The following is a 16,555-nucleotide window of genomic DNA, read 5'->3' on the forward strand; positions in this document are numbered from 1 at the left end:
GGAAACAGAGCCAGGGGACCGGGCAGGACCGGAGACTCGAACCAGGGTACCGGGCAGGACCGGGAAACCGAGCCAGGGTACCGGGCAGGACCGGGGAATCGAGCCAGGGGACCGGACAAGACCGGAGAATCGAACCAAGGGACCGGGCAGAACTGGGGAATCGAACCAGGGGACGGGACAGGACTGAGGAATCGAACCAGGGGACCGGGCAGGACCGGGAAACCGAACCAGGGGACCGGGCAGGACTGAAGAATAGAACCAGGGGACCGGGCAGGACCGGAGGGCCGAACCAGAGGAGCGAGCAGCACAGGGGAATAGAACCAGGGAGCGGGCAGGACTGGGAAACCGAACCAGGGGACCGGACAAGACCGGGGGACAGAACTAGGTGACCAGGCAGAACCAGGAGACAGAACTGGGGGACCGGGCAGAACCGGGAGACCGGGCCAGCACGGCTCGGCGGCGGCGCTGCCCGAGGTCTCTCGTTGCGCGCAGGCGGCACTAGGGGGCGCCCTTGAAGCTTGGAAGACGATTTTCCAGCAAATACACAGTCATCCTTCGCTTTTTTCCGGGTAATAAATTCAAAGAACTTGTTTTTTAACCCCCACCAGAGGTTAAAATAGTTTCATAAAAAGTTTTGGTAAATTCATGGGTAACTTTTTTGAGGTTATGTGAGGTTGTTGTCAAAAAAATAGAAAGAAAGGAAAAGAGAAAAACAGCCTTTTTTTTTTTTTCTCTCTCCGCTCCTGTAAGACCCGGAGTCACGAAGCGGTGAGGGCGGAGAGGAGAGGAGGGGGGCTTCGGGCTCGGTGTTTTTCCAGAACAGCTCGCCTCGAGCCTGAGCCCCCGCCCGGGCCCCCGGATGAGTCAGCCGGGCCGGGCAGGTCGCGGACGGTTGCCCGGCGCGCCAACTGCGCCACGGGCTCGGCGAGGCTGCGGCCCCGCGCCTTCTCGACTGTTCCACGCTCGGGGAGGGGGCGAGGGCCGGCCGCGGCTGCGGGGCTCGCTCTCCCCCGCAGGCAGGCGGAAGTAACGCCGAAGTTACAGTCCCCCGGGAGGGGGGAAAAAGAATAAAGAACTTTCTCGGGTTGAAAAGAGAGGAAGCGGGAGGGAGCGAAACAAAACAGCGCAGTTGAGGGAGGGGGCGTCGCGCATTAACTATGATTCAGAAACTCAAACGCACCGACTTCGTTTTTCAATCCGCTTTGAGCTAGGGGAGAAAAATAAGAAAATTATGGAAAATTGAGAAACAAACATCTCGGAGAGTGCTTTGCACCCGGGGGTGCTTAATGAACACTTAATAATTTCAAACGCTCGTGTTCGTCCATTCCCCGCACGCCAGGTGCCTCGCAGCAAAAACAGAGAGTTGAATATGACTGAAAATGATCGTTAATGTCTATGCGGAGGGGGGTACACAAACCCCCTTTTCCGTGCCTCTGGAAGTTAAAGAGAGAAGCAAACCCCCAAAAAACATTTTTTTAAAGAGTTCCAGCAGAGAAAATATCTTGGAACCGAACTCGCGTATCTTTTTCCAAGGTCCGAGCGCGGGCAGGACCCCTAATTAGGTGGGGACTGGGCACGCAGCCCCCCGCGGACCCCCGCCGGGCCACACTGAAAAACAGGAGGAAAAACATCGGGAGGAAACGCAGCCTGCAGGAAGCGTGCTAGCTGGAGCACATTCTCCGTGCTCCTTGCCAGCATCCCGGGCTGGGGTGAAGGCCTGGGGGAGCACCTGTGGGGGGGGGTACCCCGTTACTAGGGATCGAGATGAGGTGAAACAGGTGGGGTCCTCGGGTTCCACAGTCTTCCCAACGCCTAGGGCCAGTCCCGCCCCAGCGGGGGCAGCACCGGGGGCGTCCGGACCGCAGGGACCCAAGGGTTCTGAAAATTGTCCCAAATACCAACACACACACACACACACACACACACACACACACACACACACTGCCGAGTGCAACTCTACTGCTCACTAACTCACTCCCTTGGTCTCAGGACGTATTGTCCAGACCCCAGGTGAGAGCTCAGAACCTCGCCCAGCTGTGAACCCCGAGGACCCCCAACACCCCAGCTCTTTTATAATTCTCAAGCTCGTCAACATTCCTGTCTCCCTCAGCAGGCGGTACAGCAAGTGAGGCAGGGAGTCCTAGATAGGCTGGGGGTGGGGTGGGGGGCGTCGGGGGTCCGATGAAAGGGATCATGCGCTCAGAAGCTGCCCCATTTTCCAGACCAAAAGCTGAGGCAAAGAGAACAGGTCTCCCTGGCCCAAGAACTATGGAAAGTCAGGACTCAGTCGAATTGTTTAAATGCCCAAGCAGAATTTTGTAGCTCCATAGCCCTCAAAGGAGAGAGAAAGAAAGGGCATGGTTTTTGGCTCTCCAAGGTCAACTGGGCACAGGGGTTGAGAAGACTTTGGGGCATCTGACATCAGAAGGAGCAGTTTTTCCTCCAAAAACTGCACAGCAAAACCAGAAGCACGTCCTCAAATTCTAGCTAGACTTGGAGACCTAACCTCTCTGATTAAAATGGGGATTAGGAAAAGGTTAGGCACCTGCCAAAGACCTGTTAACATCAAAATGAGACTTTCTCCATGAAGTCATGAAGAGGCTTACAGGGACTGAGGTGCGAATTACCTTCTCGTTATGCTCCTGTCACTTAAAGTTGGAGGTGATAACCTGAAATTAGTTCTCCTCTAGGCTCACTATTGGTGATGCCGTCCTGCCCCAGGCTGCCATTAGCATCTTCGTTAGAACTATTTGGAAAGCCCCAGCTGCCTTCAAAACCCACCGCAGCGGGCAGGTGCAGGTGAGGAAAGGCCCGACAGGTGAGCCCCACCTTCTGAGCTCCGAGCCTAGGACTGTGCTTCTCTTCCTGCCCCTCTTCTAGTTTCATATGCCCACTGGCCACAGGACTTCACAGAGAGAGTTCTAGAACAAAACGCGGATTTAATTGCTAGCACCCTGCTGGCACCCCAGAAGGGAGCTGCTTTCAGAAAGTTTTTCAAAAGCAAACTTTACGCAGGTTCCAGAGAAGATTTAGGGGGTCTCTCTCTCTCTCTCCCTCTCTCTCCCTCTCTCTCCGTCCCTCTCTCTCCCTGTCCGTCTGTCTCTCTCTCCCTCCCCTCTCTCTCCCCCCTTTTAATATCAGCACACAATTATCTTTCAAATAACCACATCTCAGCTGACCTCTAAACGCCCCTCGCCCGGGATGCCACCCCCCGCCCAGCTGACCCTGGAGTTAGTGCACGGCGCAGAAAGCCGAATTCTGAATGGGTTGCTCCGTTTCTACAGGAATCTATGAGTGATCGCCAAGGGGAGCACTTAGCATTTTAGATAAATAAGTAAATAGTAGTTAAGTGCTGTGCGCCTCCATTTCTAGCCGTTTAGTGTGTATGGCAAAAATTCTTTATGCTCCAAGGAGGGAAACGGGGGGAGGGGGGCGCCTCACTTCGCCCCCAGCCCCGGCGCCCGCTCCGCGGCCGGATGGAGGGGCCTTGGGGACCGCGCGCGTCGGAAGCGCAGCGCCCGCCCTGTTTTGTTCCTGTTTATGCTCGCCCGCGCTCCTGTCCCCGCTCCTCCAGGCGGCTTGTCAGGATCTCTCATTTGGAAGCTTAATCATATCAGCGAGCTTCCCGCATTGCATTTGTAATGACTTGTTTACCAGTCTGTGCCAGCTCCCCTCGCCGGCCGGGCTGTCCCAGAGGACAAGGCCATGTCGCGTTCTCCTGTGCCCTCTGCTGCCCCCACACACCGCCTGGCACACGGCGGGCCCCGGGAGGGCCTGTGCACCTCGAACTCAGAGACCCCCACCGACTTCACAAAGGTGCTCCGAGTCCCCCGCGGCCCCTGAGCTCCCGGAAGAGGGCCCATCCTCTCCTCTGCTTACCCCTCTCTGGGGCTGAGGGGGCTCCAGGGCTCAGAGCACACAGTGCCCAGTGCATAAGCCCATAGAGACGCAGGGGGCAGTGACCTGTGTTTATCTCACTGACCCCTCTCCTTTTGGGGACCATCTCTCCCTTATAATGGCTCTAACAGGGGGCCGCAGCCCCTCCCTCAGCACAAAGATGACCAGGGCCTGGCCACTCAGCAGTGGCTGGGTCAAGGACAGCCAGAGGACCCAAACCAGACCAGAGAGACTCGGCTGGGAACCTGGGTTATGAAAATGATCAAGCTTATGTAAGCCCTAGAAGGCTGGACAGGTTCAGAGTTGTCAGCTGAGAGACAGAGGGAAATTGAGGCCTGCTGGCCTCCATGAGAACTCTGGGTCCAGCCAAACCTGAAGCGCTCTCTCTCTCTGTCTTTGCCTCTCTCTCTCTCTCTCTCTCTCTCTCGCTTTCTGTCTCTATCTCTCTGTCTCTCCATCTCTTTCTTTTTCTGTCTCTTTTTCTGTCACTCTCCATCTCTCTTCTTTCTCTCCATCTCTCTCCTTTTGTCTGTCTCTCTCTCCTTTTGTCTGTCTCTCTCCATCTCTTTCTCTCTGTCTCTTTCTCTCTGTTGCATGATGGTCTTTCTTTCTTTCCTTCTTTCCTTCCTTCCTTGCTTCCTCACTTTCTCTTTCCTGTCTGAGCAAATTTCCATTACGTCTCTTTCCCTCACAGCCCAGGGGGTCCTTCCTAACCCAGGTATACAGACTTTAAATTTCTGCCTCCGGTAGGAACATTTCAAAATAAAAGAACCAGGGTATCTGTTTGGGAATAATAAAAGCTTTTAAAAAGCAACATGCAATGATATTGGCAGTCACAGCTCTGTGAGCTTTCTCATTTCATCCCAGGAGTCTAGACTGTGGCCCCAAATCCCACCCTGCACCACAAGGGGCCGAGAAATTCATCTCTCCAGCTTCTGTTTCTAATGAGGAATGAAGATGCTGCTCAGCCTTTGACGAAAGCTTGCATATTACTGTTTGCTTTCTCAGGTTCCCAGGAGGCCTGAGCTTCTCCAAGCTTGCTGGAAGATAGCTGAGTAACACTCAGGGCTCAGCAGCCTGCAAATCAATTAATCTCTTTTGCAAACTGTTCACCGGGTCTAATGAATTGGCGAGGCACAGAGGAAGTCCTGCGTGGCTCCGTGTCCTTTGCAGTGACAAGACTCTCCCAGAGCAGGCTGAGACATCGTGCCTCCGCTGAGGAACAAATCTATTAATATTTGGAAAGAACATCAAATTGTGCCCAGTAGATTTAAAGTTTGGTCAAGAGAAACTCACTTTTCTGTATCTAAAAAGAAAATAGTCTCATCAACTCTCTATGTTCTTTTTCTCCTAGGTAATGTCCATGACACCCATTGCAGGATGGGGAGCAGGGTTGGCAAGAAGCAAGGGGGTTGGGGTCCCTCTTTTGGGGTACCAAAGCACACCCTCCACCCATCTGCAGGGTCCAGAGACAAGGTCTGATGTTACTGGTGAAGGAGAGACACACTAATGTGCTACTGCTGGGAGATCCAGTTAGGACCCAATTTGGAAGTTTCTATGAAAAACATGCAATGTAGAACCCAGAGACCCCAACAGTTCCTCTTCTGGGTCTTCTGAGAAACTCTTGCTTGGGTGAAGGGGATATGGGACATGTGTTGAGAAGCAACAGGAAAGAGCAACACACTGAAAGTGATCGAAATCCCCATTCATAGAAGAAGGGCTGTTCCTACACAGAGAGCTCCATCCCTTTTCACAAGTCTGAGACAGATCTACAGGGATTAACGGTTGGAACAACACGTTCCCAGGCAAGAAGAGCCTGTTGCACAGCACAACGTACAGGGTGAAAGCACTGGTGTCACACGTCTACGTGCATCCACACAAAGATAGAACTGTCCAGTTCCATACCCCAAAAGACGGTCTGCCTGGGGAGGGTGTTGGGGGAGTGGCCGTCAAACTGGGTACATTGCTGTTGTATTGTAATACCTAGAGAGAAGCACTAGCTGAGATTATGGATGTGATGAAGATAAATAATGAGCCTTTTGGAGGTTAGTTCTCTAGGAGGAGCTTCCTTCATTTCTCCAAGTTCTTTCTCTCTGCCTCCCCATACTGGATGCACCCTCCCTAGCCCTTGCCAAGCTCCTGCCTGCAGTGATCTTTGCAAAATCTGAATGGGATGATTTTCCTCCTGCTCTAACTCCTACAATGGCTCCCTGTTGTTCTCAGGGGACAGTTTGGCTCTCACTGAGGGCAGCAAAGCCCTGAGGGTGTTCTGCCCCCTCCCAGGCACCCTGGTGAGACGGGTGGCCCCTGACCCTAAGGTACAGGCTGCCTCTCCTACAAGGACATCATGCCTGCAGCTAGCTCCCAGTTAAGTCCCCCAACTTTTAGAAATGCACTCTTTGAAGCTGCTTGGAAAACCCCACCCCAATAATCCATGGAAGGCCAAGCTCTTCCAGGAGGGTCTTGGCAAAATGTATCACTCTTCCAGTTGGCTCTGTTGAATATAGCTCACAACTATACAAGTCAACACCTTACAAAAGTTGGGGAATCACTACAGTAGACAACACAAGTCAACGAGAGTCCTATGGACAGAGAAAAGGCAGAAGAAGAGTGCCAGGAAGATCTCCCACCGTGGGAGAAGAAGGGAGGCGTGGTTGTAGGTGATTCACAGCACCGAGTTAAATGAAACTAAATTATACGTTGGGAATGTTATTCTCTTTCCTACATTCTCTTAAACTTTTGACTTTAGAAAGAGGAAAGTCTCAGTTAGGTTCACTCATGTGTGTACTGCTTCTCCAATGCTTCTACATCTCTTTAACAGGCGAAATATACCTAGAACTCATGGATTTAAATTCACAACAGATTCTGGCTACAATGCATTTATCAAAATATATTGTTTACAGAGCTTTTATCTTTTTAATAATTCCTTAATAGTATGTGATATGGGCTTTCCATTTTTTTATAATGGTAAACAGTTTCTCATCAAAATAAATGTATTTTAAGGGTTTTTTTGTAAGTGATCCTGAAGGAAAGATTAGGTAAATAATCACATAGGTGACACGGAGATGCAAAGAATTTCTGAAGAGGATATGTGATGATTTCACTTGAGGAAACTGCTGACCACCAGATTTGTCATCTGGGTAGCACCAGGCAAGCACTGGCCAACACTCTGAGACTCAGTTTCTCCATCTGTGAGATGAGAGTTTGCTGAGAGGGTCACCTGTGGGTGAGCACCCTAAACTGGAGGTGCTTCCTGAGCTTCTGAGTTTTTGAGAGCATTTTCTAAAATCTCCCTTGGAAATATGGTTCTGAACCTCACCATGTTTACCATTACAAGCCATGCCAGCTGCAGGAAATTACAAAACCATAAACTCAGTGTAGTTCTTATCATTCAATAAAACATCTCCCTCAATCAATATGACTTCAGATGTGTCATCCGGGCACAGGGCCACACTCAGCTCCTCTTCAATGTTCCAATTTTAGTCTGTGTACCGGGAGAAACAGCACGACTTCCCATGTGCCCAGCAAAAGCCCAAATAATTAACCTCAACCACATCAATGTTCTCTGTTCAGTTCCACAAAATGCGTTTCTAAGGAAATACGTAAGAGCACTCTTTATACCACAGAATGTTTTAATGTACCCCAGCCTCGGAGCAAATGGAACAGGTCTCAGTTAATGGAACAAGCCCTTTTAGTACAAGGGATTTCAATAATAATAATAATAAAGAGCTTATATATCATCAGCCAGAAAGACATGGGCATATAAACACAAAAACAGGACCAACCTAATTATGAGATTCTTTTAGCAGCCCATGGTCAATAACTGTGATACTTGGTGTCTGATAATAAGGCTACTTGCAGAGTGTTTTGAAGCTCATAGAGAATAGAACGTCCCACTCAAGGTACAAATTTCACTGATGCTCATCCCCATGGCTCCCCACATCCTGAAAAGAAAAGTATTCATCTCAGAGCCATGACCTCATCAGAAAAAAACACATCAGGAATTGTGTAACTAACCACAACAAAAGAAAATCATTAGCAGCTTTCTCTCAGGTGGTGTCAGGCCATTGTGTGGAGGCAGGAGGTTTTTGATTGCTTTTTCTAATGGAAAAATAACACAAGAGCTTGTGTGTGCGCCCGTGTACCTGAGTGTCCGTGTGCCTGCTCACAAACGCACCTGCAAAGCTCCTCATCCTAACTGAAGCCCCAACATGAGGAGTGGAGCATTTTCAACGCAAGATTTGCCAGAAGAAATTCTCCTTGAGCTTGGAAGGATGGCCCTTGGTGCACTGGTACCAGCTGACTAACAGTGACCAAAAATAATTGCCCAGTGGAAAGTGGGCCCCTCCCAGTTCCCAGGTGGTCAGAGAAGGCTTAGGTGTTCCAGGTGAGATGAGAAACCCCGCTGGGCCCCATCACACATGCATTTAATCAACCTTCTGACTGTTGAGGCTCACCCTCCCCTGACCCAGCAAGACCCAACTGCATTATCTTGCCTAATCCTCTTCATGACAAACCAATCCATTAAGATGTCATAGCTGTCTTAGAGGCTTAATGCTAAAACCAAATGGCGCAAGCCACACAGCCAAAGAGGGACATTTCTCACTCCCCACTTCTGTGAGAGGATTTGCTGTTTCTCTTCAAAGCAGCCTGGGTGGATGGATGGGTGGATGGATGGGTGGATGGGTGGATGGATGGATGAATGGATAGGTGGATGGATTGATGGATGGTTGGATGGTTGGATGGATGGATGGCCTTTTCACTGCACTTCTTTTATCTCAGCAGTCCTCATATTGTGTGTAAATATCTCTGCTCAGAGTTGTATGCACGAATCATACTCTTAGGATGGATTTGTAGGATTTCCAAAGATAATTTTCACTATTCGTGATTTTCACCTCAGGAGCTGACTTTGGAAGTGAACCCCCCTTCCTTTAAAACATGGTCCCACTGCAGAGTAAAGGAGGATTTCAGACTAAAAAATATCGAAGTGATATCCTTGCATTCATGGCTCTCTCCAGAGCTTTTGAGTGAAACCTGAGGTCACATCCGATGATGCCTAAAGCTAAAAATATTGACTCTATAAAGCTGAATTATGCTGGTCAGTTCACTGCCATCAAACCAGACACCCTCTGGATTCTTCCATCATGGAGACAACTTGAAAGTGCAATCAGAAACCAAGCATCCAGGACCAGGGATATAGTTCAGTGGTACAAGCACTTGCCTGGCAAGTGCAGGGTCCTGAGTTTGATTCCCAGTATAAAGAAAAAGAAAAAGAAACCAACTGTCCAGGTTGCTTGCTCATTCTTCTTCATTGCTGAAGATCTGGGAACTGGTTTTTGATGGTCCTTTCTGCTAATGCTGAGCTCCAAGGAAGCTAATAATAAGGATACTAAGGTTTGTTCAATTATTACTCAGCTAACATCAAACTCCTGCTCCTGTGCTAGGCGCTTGGCTGCCAAAGTAGCAGAGACAATCTCTGCTTAGTAAGCAGGGTCCTTATTCACTGAGCTCACCGAAGATGAACTTGTTTTCAGTGGGCACTAAAATTTCATAGTAAACGGGAGAAAGTAAACAACTTTGGGAATTTTTCTTGAGAAACAATGAAAGGAAAAGTTCTGAAAATAAGCTGCAAAGTCTACAAAGATAAAATAAAAATAAATCTTCAGTTTCAAGGTTATCATAGCAAACTATGAAAGAAGTGCTAAAATCGGTAAATGGTAATTAAGTATTGATGGGGACAGAATACATTTTCACACACAGTTGCAGGGTGGATCAATGGGCTTTCCCTCATTTTCCATTTACTTTCTGTCTTTTGTTTGTTTGTTGAGACAGGGTGTCTCTATGTAGCTTAGGCTGGCCTCGAACTCACAGTGATCCTCCTGCCTCATCCTCCCAAGTGCTGGGATTACAGGTGTGTGCAGGCTTACCCAGCTTCCAAGCGTTTCTCAAGTTTCAGACACTGAAGTCACTCCCTTGGAGTTTTTCTCTTGTTAACTTGTCACCTGATCTGATTTCACCAGTGAGGGTGAGTTAGGCAGGTTTCCATTGCCACTTCCATCAGCTTCACGGAAGCTGACATCCTAAACATGATTTTCTCTTGGCCACAGTGTGCAGTGGTCTCCTTTTACCCACCCCATCCCAAGACCTCCAGAGGGAGCCCGGAACTGTGGCCGGAACCAAACCACAGATGGACTACGCTTATTCTCATGTATACACACCTATACATTTATAAATTAATTATGAGAGATACCAGTAATAATCAATAATAAAATAGAATATTTACAGCACTGTACTGTAATAAAAGTTATTTGAAATGTATGACTTGTTCATTTCTGAAAGTTTCTGTTTAATATTTGCAGACCATGCTTGATGGCAATGAAGTTGTGGATAAGGGGAAACTACTATGTATCAGATTGAACATTCAGCTGAAGGGCATGAATGGATGCTAGTGTAAAGAGAGAGAGAATGAGAGTGAGAGACACAGAGACAGAGAAATGGAGTATGAAATTACCCACAGTTAGTTTAGGGAGGATTCTCATGTTATCCATTAATCAGACAACCTCATCACTGGGATATCCCATACAGGTCATTTGCATCATAGGGAGACCCTTGCTTTCCTTGGGATAGTCAATGACTGGCTACCGAAGAAGCAATCCCTTCAACCTGCCCCCATTTCCTACCCCCCCACACACACACATAACCCTGATCCTAAAGTAAATTAGGATAAAGAGAGACACACTTTGAACAGCAACACTCCTGTCCATTAAGGGTCACATTTAATTTGAGTGTCTTGTAAATGCCCCCTAGTTAACATCTATATAGGACGTTCTATTTCCACCACCACCGCCACCACCACCATCCTGCACCTTGCTTTAGATTTGGCTGAGATGGACTATGCAGCTTGGGTGTAAGAAAACAAAACTTCGTTCTCAGGAGTGTCTCACAGGCTCTAATCAATGCAAAAAATCTTATAAATTAGGTCTTTATCCTTCATAACTCCTCTGGCCTTCTGCTTGCAGATGACTTCACCACCAAGCCATCTGTTAATTCTAATGATTAGTCTCAAGCCATTGGAATAGAGAAATTAAACATCTCTTTAAAAATATTTTTTTTAAAAAAATCCCTCTCATCTTCCTAAGTTATTGACAGGAAGAATCTCCAAAGAAAATAAAGAAGATCAAAAAATGAGTTATAGCATATTTCAGTTCCTGGACACAAGTGTTCTTCACCACTATTTGCAAAGGTCTTACTGATAGTTGTCTGTTAGCCTACAAGAACCAGGACCTATGATTTTCCTTCAACTGACAAGTCCCTGACAGCAAGACCATTGTCAATTACTTTGTCAGAGTCCATACAGCTCTCCCAAGTTACAGCCCCTCAGCCCACCCAAAACAGATCATCTTGTCATCTTCCCGCCATGGGAAACAGGTCCTCCTCTCTTGTCCTCAAACACTCACACACTCAGGACATATTTATGTGCACACACACACATACACACTGATGACCAGCTCTGATCTCTCTCTCCAGAACCTGCCAAGTCAAAGGAGAACCACAAAAGTAATCTGTAAGTGCAGGACAGCCAAGGCCCCGCTTTGGGTTCCTTTGAAGTTAGAGCACTTTATCTTCCAACACCCAACACTCTATGAGTGCTTGTCACTCGGCTGTGAAACACTGATACTGGAGAGCAGCGGTAATGAAATTCCCTTGCCCCTTTGATTTCCAGGTGGTTTTTATTTTGATGCACTCTTCTACCTCCTGACTCCACGGTGTCCATCATGATCTGTCAACTCCAGCTTGCTGGGCTGCCTTGCCAGCCTTGCCTGAGCCCTTCCTGACACTTCAATAAGGAATGTGTAGTGATTAATATTCCCTGGGCCAGTGCTTTGACCGCATCCTACAGGCTCACACTTGCCCTTTGGTGGACATCCTCTGTGTTCTTCTTACTTGCTTGGGCAAGAGGCCTTTGAAAATGGGCACTAGGGGCCCAGGCTTCTGGTTCAGCTTGCTACTCAAATAATAAACATGAAAGCAAGACATTTGTCACCCCCATGCTGTCACTCCAGCGTATCTACCCGTGTGAGGTGAGAGGAGGAACTACGTTTCCAGCAGGAGTTTGACCTATGGGTAGCCTCATTCCTTAACTCTATACTCAGGGTTTTTGGGTCTTTTTTTTTTTTCTGTTTGGGTCTCATTTTTTTTTCTGTTTGGGTTCTCATCTTATTCATTCTTTGGCACCCCCACTCCTCTCCACTCTTGGGATTGCACTGTGACAAAGCCGTGAAACGCTGATGTTGAGACAGGAAGTAGATAGAAAAGCTGGATATCTTCCAGATGGAGGGAATCTTAGGACCTCTGGGGCTCCTCTACTGGTCCAGCTGGGTGGGTATCCCTGAGACTGAGAGAAGATTAAAAGGGAAGAAGGGACAGAAGAATAGTGAAGGTCATGGGCTTTCCAGTGGTCTCTCTGCTTACCGTGAGGTCCTGGGGCCACATGCTCAAGCCAGGTACCTGCACAAGATAGGAAGAGGCAGTGTAGAGATGTGACCCCCAGCCCTAGGGAGGAGGAAAGAGCAGGCACCCGTTGCTTTGGGCAGTGGCAGAGATACACAGGCAGTGGCTAGATTCACCCTCTGATTAGTGTGACCTACACAGCCACACACAGAGGCCTGCCCTTGTCCCAGCCAGCCAGCCACCTGACCTTCTCCCTCTAAGGACCTAGTGTGCCCTCACCACCATCAGATTCAGTCTACCTATAGTTGCTCAGAGTACGGTTTCCCAAAGCATGGAGCATGTTCTGCCACGGTGTGTTGCGGGGGGAGGGGATTTTGTGTTTTATGATTAAAGTTCGTAATTAAATTTTGGCAAAACGACTTTCAAAGACTGAGAGCCAGGCCACATGCAACATTTGACATGGCATGTTGATGTGAGGCGATACCATTTTCACTTAGAACCATAGATTTTTTCAGTAATAGGGACTGAACCCTGGGCCTTCTCAGCAAGCTATATTGCCAGCATTTTGCATTTTTATTTTTTATTTTAAGATCATTTCCATTGGCTCAGTTGAGGGAGGAATTCTCAAGGATGTTGAACAGAGGCCCCCAAGTCCTAACCCCTAGAACCTATAGAAATGACTTCTTTGGTTGAAGGCTGTCTTTGCAGAAGCTAGTCATTCAAGATTAGAACTTGGATTTAGCATAGGCCCTACAGTCATTGATAAGTGTCTGTCTAAGAGAAGGACAAGGGGAGACTTGACCTGCAGGAGCACAGGGGAGGAGGCCACTAGAAGACAGGGCCAGGGACCAGCATGTTGTGGCTACAAGCTAAGAGCCATGAAAGCTTGGAGAGGAAGGACCCTCCACCAGAGCCTTTGGAGGGAGCTTGAGGCTCCTCGACTCCAGCACCATTAAGAATGAGGTTTTGGTGTTTCAAGCCACCAGATTTGTTTGGTGACTTCTTACAGCAAGTCTAGGAGGGCAGTACAGATTTCTTACACCAAATGAGACCTCTGGTTGACTGCCCCTTCTCTTCTTTTGGGTCCAAACTGCACACCACCCTGAAACTTCATCTATACTCCCATACTCCTCCTGCCTGGCCCCAATCCTGTGCATGCCCAATTCCCATCCAGAAAGCCTCTGACCTCTTCTCCCACATCCACCTCTCCACAGGAAACTCTTGTCTCCCAAGAGAACTTCCTCTTTGTGTTCCTCTCCTCACAGTAACAAGAGTGGCGTCATCTTCCACCAAATAACAAAAGCCTCATTACCATGTGTTTCCTACCAGCTTGGAGTTCAACACATGTCAGTGTCGTGCGTGTATGCTAATTAGGCTGAGTGTATCATGGCAGTCAACATCATGGGCTGCTTCAGAGTTTGCCAAGCAGAGCTACATTCAGCACCCATGGGGTCTTTAAGACAGAGTATCAATGTCCTAGCCACACAATCAGGAGATACCTTGAGGGTATCTGTCATTCCCAGTGGGATTTTGTCAAAGGTAGGAGCCAGTCAGTTTATCTGTCTTCACCCTGACCATAGTTATCTGGAGCAGGGAGTATCTTTCTCCCACCCCTTCAGTGCACAATACAGAGCCTACAACCCTAGACAGAGGCTCCCATGAATTTTCAGCAACAGCTGGAGCTGGCCGCCTTGAAGATGCTGGGAAAAGAGCTGAGGGGAGACCTCCACCCCTTGGAACAATCTGCTGAGCTATTTGGTTTGGTGTGTTCCACCAATGACTGTTGGAAATGGCCTACCCCTCCACAGCCATAGCCACCAGCACTCTGCCAGTGCCTTAGCAAGAGTTCCATCAGGGCCACTACTGGAGTTCTACACCTATGTAAGGGAACATTCAAGAGCCAGACTTGATGGAGTCAAGGGTGAGGGCAGGATCATGGAAACAGAGAATGAGGAGCAAGCCAGCAAGGGTCATGATCCCACAGGGACTGCTCTCTCATGTGGGGCTCCCACGCCTGATAGTGGATTGCAAGTTGGAGGAGCTCTCAAAGAGAAGAAAAGGGGCACACAGGGAAGACCTAGAAAGCAAAAGTGACATTGCCACCACCTGCCATTGTCACAGTGAGACCCAGTGACAAAGCAGAGAATTGCTCTGTATCTTCTGGTACTTCCTATGTGAGATCTCTCTCTTGCCCTGATAGACAGACCCCATTCAGCTCTGAGATGTCCTATTTGGGGTGTGTCACCATACATAGCCCAATGGGAAATTCCACTGGATAAAGAGTAATGTAATGCATGGGGCTGGGGATTTAGCTCAGTGGCAAAGCGCCTGCCTGGCAAGTGCAAGGTTGTGAGTTCGGTTCCCGGTACTGGAGAAAAACCAAAAAAAAAAAAAAAAAAAAAAAAAAGGAGTAACGTAATGCAGATGAGAGTGTCAGCCACAGGAAGTGGAAAAGAAGCAGAGCTGGATACTCTGAACATATTTCTTTCAAGTCTTGCCCCACTAAATACCAGTCTCTCCCCCTGGATTTTGACCCTTGATCTTCCCTAACAAAAACAATATTTTGCCTTCTATAATGTGTAATCCAACTTTAAGAACCAGTTCCTACCTTGATTTAAATTCTCCCTGAGTACCAAAATGCTACTCCTTTCCCTCCCCTCCATAGAGGATTTTGAGTATCGGGGTTGGGGATGGGATGGTAGGGTAAGTAGAGGAAGCAAGTGCCCTCTGCCTGTAGGGATGCTGGAGCTACACAAGGTGGAGAAAGGGGTACCTACCCACATGGTCCCTCGGGACCAAAAACTTCAGACATCAGACAGAGCTGAGGGTCAGCCCTTGACCAGACAACAATGAGCCACAAAAGGATGGTAATTCAGTCACAGCTGGCTACATGAGGTCTGGCAGCCTCTCCCATAAGATCTTCATTCTTCCCAAGCAATCCTGAGCAAGGCCAAGGCCAAGTTCATTACAGTTGGGGAGAGAAGGAAAAGAGGAGATATGGAGGTCCAGAGAAGGTAAGTGAGTTGCCCTGGTTGCCCAGTGATTACAGCTTAAACTACCCTTCTCCAGGAATTGGCCAGCCCCATGTGAGTCCCTGCTTTCATAGCAAAGAGTAGCTCATGGAGAGGATCAGGACAGCCAGGGACTCATGCTGCCCAAAGAACCACTGCCCACATGGGCTCCCACACCATCCATGGATCCCCAGAACTGCACAATGGCAAAGCAGAAAGAATCCTGCAAGCCTCCCTCCTGGAGATGGTGAAGGCATCCCCGCCGAGAGTTTAGGCTCACATCCTCCCAGGTTCTGGAGGGAATTTCTACCCATACCAGACCTGGGATGACTGTGGAATGCTCTCTCTTCTCACCTTCTGCCTTCTGTATTGATGTAGAGTCATGATAATGGTCTCACAAATGTCAGCCTTTGTCATTGTCCCTCATGCACCCAACCCTTTCTCCTGAGCCTCCTGTAGCCCAGTGTCCAGGCTGGACCCCAGTGCTTTCACTTCCCCAGTCCAGCTTTGCCTCCAAGACTAGCATTACCTTCCACTTCTGATGAAGCTGGCCCAAGTGGGGGTGGGGGAGAGCTTCTTCTTAGTCCCAAGGATGGCTTGCGCAATCTGCCGACTCTCAGCTGAACACGACTCTGCCAAAAATTCCCTTCATACCTGTCGAACAGAGAAGCACATGTGTGGAAATCAGCCTGGAGAGCACACACTCAGGAAATCAAAGATGACCCTGAAGGTTCCCTGAGGAAACTTGTGGCTGGACTCTAACTCTGACTCCTCCAACCCTCAACCCTCCCCCAGCCCAGGACATGAGGATAATGGTGACATCTAACTCAGGAAGTTAGGATGTGGGGAGCAGCTGAAGCTGGAGAGTGATCACATGTGCGGTGCTGGAGCAAGGCCAGCCCGACAACAGAGTGCCCCAGATGAGCCAAATGAACAAGCTGTTCCAGCCTCAAAAGTATGAAATGCCTGAGGCAAGACAGGTGAACCTACCCCAAGAACACAGGGCATGAAAGGTGAGCTACTTGTTAGGCAGATGAGTTTCACCCAACATCAACCTGCCGAGTATATAAATGCACTGCAGTCACTGGGCAGTTCTTTTCTCCACGGAGAGAGCCCCACATGATCTCAGCTTTCTGCATTTTCACTCCTGCTTTCCTTTTTTTCACAGACTTTCTTCCAGGAGTTTCTCAAGAGCT

The 16,555-nt window shown here is 48.7% G+C and overlaps 1 protein-coding gene across 5 annotated transcripts in view; it reads right to left on the reverse strand.

The window, feature by feature from the left end:
- Positions 1–16,555, reverse strand: part of Znf831 (zinc finger protein 831) — a 133,545-nt gene that overhangs the window by 51,045 nt on the left and 65,945 nt on the right. For all 5 annotated transcript variants that reach the window (XM_005392206.2, XM_013518379.1, XM_013518377.1 and 2 more), the window contains one exon: positions 15,889–16,013. In XM_005392206.2, coding sequence (XP_005392263.1) covers positions 15,889–16,013 — 125 coding nt within the window. The remainder of the gene's footprint in view (positions 1–15,888; positions 16,014–16,555) is intronic.

This window comes from Chinchilla lanigera, unplaced genomic scaffold (genome assembly GCF_000276665.1).
Source record: "Chinchilla lanigera isolate Chin_1 unplaced genomic scaffold, ChiLan1.0 scaffold00044, whole genome shotgun sequence".
NCBI classification, from domain to species: domain Eukaryota; kingdom Metazoa; phylum Chordata; class Mammalia; order Rodentia; family Chinchillidae; genus Chinchilla; species Chinchilla lanigera.